This window comes from Populus euphratica, unplaced genomic scaffold (genome assembly GCF_000495115.2).
Source record: "Populus euphratica unplaced genomic scaffold, PopEup_1.0 scaffold761.1, whole genome shotgun sequence".
NCBI classification, from domain to species: domain Eukaryota; kingdom Viridiplantae; phylum Streptophyta; class Magnoliopsida; order Malpighiales; family Salicaceae; genus Populus; species Populus euphratica.
The window spans coordinates 89294-96726 of record NW_011500628.1 but is presented as its reverse complement, the minus strand read 5'-3'; the positions used below and the strand labels follow the sequence as shown (position 1 = coordinate 96726).

Here is a 7433-nt window from a genome sequence, read left to right as displayed (position 1 = left end):
AAAAAAATCAAACTGTGAAAAAAACCGATTAAATTGATTAAAATTTTAAAAAAAATTAAGCGGTTTGATTCGGTTTCTATTTTACAAGCCTGAAACTGAAAAAACTAAACTGAAACCGAATTAAAATTGAGCTAAACCAGAAAAAAAAACTTAACCAAAACCAAACCAAATAAGAAAAACCAAGTCAAGTAAAAAAAATTCAGTCAAACTAGTTTGAATCGATTTTTGTTCTAAAAAACCAAACCGAATCGAAACTTGTTGGTTTGAATCGGATAAGGATAAGGATTAGGATTTCTCTCCATAATTTCAATAATTTCATTCACTTTGTATTCTAAATGTTATTTTCATCAAAACTCTAATTCGTCAATATATTTTTTTATACAGATTCATATTTATTCATGCCTAGAATTTTAACTAATTTACAAGATTTTTTAATCTTTAATCATAAAAAATTTTCCTTGATTTATTGTTTCTCAATTGAAAATTCCACTATTAAAAATGGGATTTACATAAATACCTATTGACCTGAGTACCTTCATAGTGAGACCTACCGACCCAAGAAATCCAAGGCAAATACAGCCCGACCCGGCCTACCAACCCAAGAAATCAAAGGCAAATACCTTTAGACCAAACACTAATAAGCAAACAACTACCACCTAAAAACTCTAAGGAAAGTACCTACCAACCCGAGCACAATTGAGTTGAGACCTACCTACCCTTAGACTAAAAAGGAAATACCAACCGACCTGAGTTTTGACACATCAATTTCTTCTGACCTAAGAAATCCAAGGCAAATACCTACACACCCAAGCATCGATAAGTTGAAACCTACCGACTTGAGCCATTTAAAGCAAATACCTACATACACAAGCATTGACAGGTAGAGTCATGTCAATTTCAAAGTCAAATATCTATCGAATCGAGCACCACCAAGCTAAGACCTATAAACCCAGAATAACCAAGGCAAATACCCATTAACCTAAGCATTGACGAGCTGAGACTTACCGACCTGAGAACAAGGCAAATGCCTAGGAAATCAAGCATTGTCAAGCCAAGACCTATCAACCTAAGAATTTCAAGTCAACTACCTACCATTTCAAGTCAACTACCTATCGAGCTGATAATAACAAGAAAAATGCCTACAACCCAAGTATCGTCGAGCCGAGATTTATCAACCAGAGAACTTTAAGGCAAGTACCTATAGAATCAAGCTCTGATGGGCCGATAACAATTGACAAGAAAACTCTAAGTCAAATACCTATTGACATGAGCATCATCAAGCCAATGTCTATTTACCAGAAAACTCTAAATATTAAGATGTTTATTTGCGAGCCTATTTACCAAAAAAATCTAAATATTAAGATGTTTATTTGCGAGGTGATAATCTCGTAAAAAACAAACTATAACAATAAAAAACAACTCAAGATTAATGAAATATTGAAAAAAGAAAATTAAAAAGAAAAATTAAAAAGGATTCAATTGAAAGAAAAAAAAGGCAAGCTTAGACTTTTCTTTTAAAAAATAAATTTAATATTATATCATTTTACTAATTCATAGGTTTCATGCAACGTGTTATCATGAACATAATCTAAAATGAAGTGTTTAGGATGCAAATACAAGTGCAAGGGAGCTTCGATGAGCAATTAGAGGTGAATCCAAATAAATTACAGAAAAACTAAACACTAGTGGCCCACAAAATTTCCAAGTTTTATGTCTTGACACTAGTGGCCCACAAAATTTCCAAGTTTGATGAGAAAAAAGGTTCCTTGCTTTTACGAATATTTTGTTCTAGAGGATTGATGCACAGACAAAATATATGCAAACAATTCGAGAAAAAAATATTACAGAACAGTCTCTGCAGAAACAAGCTTCTTGATGATCAACAAGTAAATTGGGAAATGGGCAACATGGAAGAAATAGTTTCCGCTGCAAACTTTCCAGCCACACAGAACTAACAAATTTATGGGGATCATTCTCATGAAGGATTTCTGCCAACTGATCAGTAGCTGCATGATGCCCATGATTTGGCATGATAATATGCAGCTACAACATATGCGAACATCAGCACCTTGTCTAGCATCAGAAGAGGAACTTCAAATGGCTTACAGTTGATTGTTGCACGCTCAAAACTTCATGGGATCGATTAAAGCAAAAGAGAGACAACGCTCCCAAAATCTTCTCTCCATTCAGTCCAACTCTAGTAATATCATAGTTTAGAACATTCTGGGCACCTTTTTTTTTTCACAAAGAACCAGGAGTTCACACATGAAAAAAGAGATCCTTAATGTATTGTTTATATGAATGTTTTTCCTTTAGCAGAGATCGTATCCTACTACCAGAAACGAATCTAAAAATAAAAAGGATCTGATTCTGCAGGTAATGAATTGATGTACGTCAAAAAAAGGGATTGGTATACTGTGAAGTATCATCTGTGTCTGTCTAGATATCAAAGGCATATTATTATGACATGCACAGTTAATTACTCTCAGTGCGGTAGTGGTTCTCGTATGATAGGCTCGAGTTGTGAAAATAGTTCAGAACTTCTCATCCCACCATTTTCAACTACAACAAATTTCTAGGCGAGCAAACTACTTCTTAGTTGTTCCCTGATTTTTATTTTTTTTAATGAATCACAAATTTTCAACATTGATTTCAACTGTCAGACTCACCGATTACCACCATTTTCAACTAAACAACAATGAATTTCCATGGATTGGTCTCATGGCAGCCTCTAAAGCATAAATGGAGCAATTACTCATGCCTAAAGACAACACAAAGAAAAGTCGGTATCACCCAAAAGATATTTCTAGCAGCAGCTAGTTAATTATGAAAGCCACCTCAAAACTCACTAGAAATCACGCTTTCTACTGTGACAACATGCTTGCATGATGGAACGATAGCAAGAATTACATGAGATGATGGAGGTACCTTGCATTTGTGCCACCACTTCAATAAAATTGTGACCTCTTCCATAACCAAAGAATTCAGTTGATACATGGCCTTCTCATTCATTCAATAGTAATTAGGAACCACGTTAGTTTCAAAGGAAGCACAACTTTGAATAACCAACGAGAAGTAAAGATGAGCATATCAGGTGATGCAAGGATTTCAGACAACGGACAGAGGCAGAACATCCTCTTGAATCTGGAAGATCCAATACAAGCTAATCTTCTTAATGTCATGGCACTATTTTTTTCATTTGCTAATCATCCTCAAATTAGTTCATCCTCAGATTTGTATCAATTCCAAGCCTACTTGATATTGCAAGATATCCAAGATTGACAGATCTGTGTTGACATGCCTCCAAACAAGACCAACTTTAACTTGACCTCAAAACCAAACACATTGCATGAGATGCGCCAACTGAAACCGAAAGCACACTGTGCTGTCCCAATCCATCATCCTCCATTAGAAACTTGACTTCGACTGGGCATGATTGAACCTCAGGCAAGCCAGGTATTCCCGATTGAGAATCTTTGGCATTTCCCCACATGTACAGCTTCCCTTTATCTACACAGAAACCACAACAGCACTTTTAAAGACAAAAAACATGCGAAGTTAAGACAATTCCAAGCCTCACTCCAAACAATATGCAGCTGACATTAATAAGAGCATCTAGCCAAACAGGGGTAACATGTGGCATGCTGATATTGAAAAGCAACCAAGAAATGAAGACAGACACCGCCAACAACTGGCTCAAAAGTTCAAGCAAATTGCTGGGTAGGCTTGTATTCTATATGAGGCCACACCAAACTTCACAAAAATCAAATTATGTTTATTCAACAAATTATCAACACATGGCATGAAAAGCCAGACCCACTCAATAAAATGGTGAAGAATACATTTTTTGTTGCCCTAGGTATTATTTGCAAGAAATTTCAAATTGCAGTCATTAATAGGTTGGCAGCAGGACCAACTAACAAATAAGGTAGATTTGGGTTGACTTTTCATCATCATCATAGTCAAGCCAACTAGTGCAGAGTTCGAAGCACTTTCAGATACTGACTGCCAATTGATGTAAGAGTTAAATTAGAGTATGTCTAGTAAGTGAGAATCATATCTTGCCGGTAGAAAAACTGACAGTAAAATAATGCCATCAGCCTTTTGATTTACCAGAGGGGCAACTCGTGGCAAGAGTATGTGGCAACCTTGTAGAATCAACCAGATTGTAGGATTGGAGAGTTTCTCTTGCATTTTAAAAAATGGTACTGAAAATGCATGTTAAGATCATATCTCAACTCACCAGTTATAGCTGCCGAAGATGAACCTCCACAGGCGATATAAATGACATGCTGATCAGCCAAAGCATCAATCACTGCCGGAATTTTCTGACTTTTAATTGAAGAATGGCCCAGCTGACCATGTCCACCAAACCCCCACGAAAGTACTTTACCTTCATCTGCTAATATGATCAAGAATCAGAAATAGTAGAAAATGCTATGCAATCTAAAAGGAGGCAAGGATAAAGAAGAAAAAGGAGAAAAAGTTGCAGTTGTGGCTGTAATCATTAAGTTTTGGTGTCACTTTACCGGTCAAGGCAAGACAGTGATATCCACCACCTGCTATCTGAATGATACGAACATCTTCAAGGCTAGGAATTGGTTTCGGTCTCCAACCACCGACCTTATCACCTCTTCCAAGCTCATAGTTTGAGTTTGCTGAGAAAAAAGGCAAGATACTTTAAATGTGTTGTTTTGGTGCTAGCAAAGTGAAGAAAATGAAAGTCGCTCAGATTTAAAAACATGACAAAAAGCATCGTCTGCCACACCAGTTAACTGCTCAAAATGGATCTTGACAATTTTATTTTAAAGTCAAGCATAAAAAAGATTCCATAGCATCATGCACATGAAGAGACACAGCTTACATCTAATATTGAAGCATTCACCTTCGTTTTTCTTTAAGATATAGTCATATTTAACATAAAAAATTCATAGATGAAACCTTTATATTATAACAGTGCCCCTAAAATACAGTGCTTTTGCGAGAGATAAAACTCTGTACTCCACTCAAACGTTTCAAAGAAAGTGCATAATCCAATAAGTGACATTGTTTACTAACAGCCAAGATTTTAAAACACACTTCAAGAACAGGAAAGTACATAAATAAATACTTTGTAAGAGCATAGAAGTAGTACTAAAGGAAAAAAAATGTGTGGAGCATTCTCCTATACAATCTTGGCCATGTGCAACATAGGCAACAAAAAATGGAATGGCAAATAATTTAATTAAGTGTAAGTTAACACATCATCACAAGGAAGCCCAACAATACAAATGGAATGAAGTAGAAGCAGTTAGAAACCAAAATTTTATATATCCCTGAGTAACCTGAATGGAAAGGGACAGTTCATGAGACAGTGCCCTTCAAACACTGAATGGCAATTAGAACATGATATTACTTCATTAAAGCTCCTTCACTGCATTTTGGAAAAAGATAAAGATACTTGTATCCAAGCAGTAGCACAGAAAAGAAAGAGAACTTCCTGCAAACGAAAGTATCATTCTTACCTCCCCAGTTCCAAATCTGCCCGTCCTCTGTCAGCACCATTGTGAAAAATCCACCACAAGACACAGTAGCCATAGGCACGGGCAATGTTTTTACTTTGCAGGGTATACTAAGTCCACCCCCTTCATTTGGACCCCGGCCAGGGCCGAGGCCCAATCGACCATCCCCTTCCTCTCGACCCCAAGTATAAACTTCCCCTGTATCCAAAATAGGAACCAGATGTGTGAGAGCAAGCAAAAGACAAACATGAACTAATGTTTATACTCGGCTTTAGGATTTAGATAGAGAAGTGGTCATTGCAGGGTTAGACACACAGAACAATGCTGCATAAAAGGCAATTTTTCAGTTGCAGTTTTCAAACAGGTACGAGGTACATGGAAATGTACCTCCAAGCAATGAATATACAGATATTGCAACTGAGATGTACAAATGGTTGCTACTTATTTGCATAGATGAAGAAAAGATTGAATAACCTGATTCAGTGACAGCAGCGGTATGTGTGCCACTAGTGGAAATACAGCGTATCTTTCCATCCCAGGAGCCTTCCACCAGTCTAGGGAAGAGTTCTCTATGATAAACAGAGTGTCCCAATGCACCGAAACCGCCATAGCCCCTGTAAACTTTATTTTTAATAAAACAATAAAGACTGATTCTTTTTCTTTCTTTCTTTTTCAACAAGAAATGTCTCTTAAAAATATTGCTATTGAAGGAAATAGATAGAAGGGGAGCAGTAATGACCAGGTAAAAATGTGGCCAGGGGAAGTGATTGCAGCAGAATGAACGCCGCCCAAAGCAATAGAGCGAACGGAATCCAAAAAAGGGTTTAAAGTAGGCAGAAAAGCAGGATTCTCGTGTCCAAAGCCAAGACGGCCTCCATCTCCTTTGCCCCACATCCAAAAATGACCATCAGCAAGAATTGCAGAATGGAATAGCCCACAAGAAATGCCCACCTCAGTCGCTCCCTTTTTGTTGTTATTGTCAACAAGTTGGCCTGGGGTTGGAGAAAGAGTGAAGGAGGAAGGCGGTAGCTGAAGGTTGGCCACTGGAGCCGGGTAAAGCCTTATTTCTTCGATGCCGCCACCAAGTTGACCAGAGGCGCCTCTGCCCCATGAAAAGAGCTGGAGAGTTATGGTATCGTTGTGGTTTGATTCGTTGATTTGTGGGCTCTTGTAGAGGACAGGCACTTTGGTTGTGTTGGACAGGGAGGAGAAGTGGCGGTTGAGAGTGAGGCGTTGCCGAATAAGACATCTAGGCAACATCGTCTTCGTCATGAGATCATCACTTTCACTTTCCTCCCGCTACTCTAATGTATTCACTCGTTTTCTGCTGACTTCGATAGCAAATGAAATGAAAAGGGGTTTAAGCACGGAGATGGGTGGATTTTATAATTGGGAAACCCAATTTAGTCTCAAAACATGGACTCACTGTCAATTAATTCTCAAACCTCTTCATTTTATTAATTTTATCTCAAACATAATTAGAATTAAACAATATCACCCTCTTTTTTTATTAAACGTGCTCGTTAATCCCCATCAATTCCTCCCAAACAGTGCGTAAATAAAAAGCCTGGATGTATAATTTTAGCTCAATGAATACAGAATTTATGTATTTTTTACTCAGGGTAATCAGGCTTTCGAATCAAAATGTTTAGAACAAATCTGAATCAATGCAAAAGCTCGAGTATTACATAACTTTGGCAAATGGGCTCATATCAAGTGTGAAGGTTAAAACGCCTGTCTATGAGTGGCGGCTTGCCTTTCTTTCTATCGTTTTCGACTTCCAAATCAAAATGGGTTTTGTTGAAGATCCCCCTTAAGGATCTTCCTTCCTCAACAAACTAATGTTTAGAAGGTTGTTTAGGTGGTTGTGTTTATAGTTTACTTAAAATATATTTGATTAAGAAAAAAAATAATTATTTATAAATCCTATAG

At 37.3% G+C, this 7433-nt stretch overlaps 1 protein-coding gene across 1 annotated transcript; it reads right to left on the bottom strand.

Annotated features, from left to right (window-relative positions):
• Positions 1-2911: 2911 nt before the first annotated feature.
• On the bottom strand, positions 2912-6935 carry LOC105115772 (ultraviolet-B receptor UVR8-like). Its single transcript, XM_011012786.1, has 6 exons — positions 6241-6935; positions 5976-6115; positions 5505-5699; positions 4530-4658; positions 4244-4399; positions 2912-3510 (listed from the first exon to the last, which is right to left on the bottom strand). Exons 1-6 carry the CDS (start codon positions 6771-6773, stop codon positions 3320-3322), a joined length of 1344 nt encoding a protein of 447 aa, XP_011011088.1. The 5' UTR covers positions 6774-6935; the 3' UTR covers positions 2912-3319.
• Between the last annotated feature and the right edge of the window lie 498 nt (positions 6936-7433).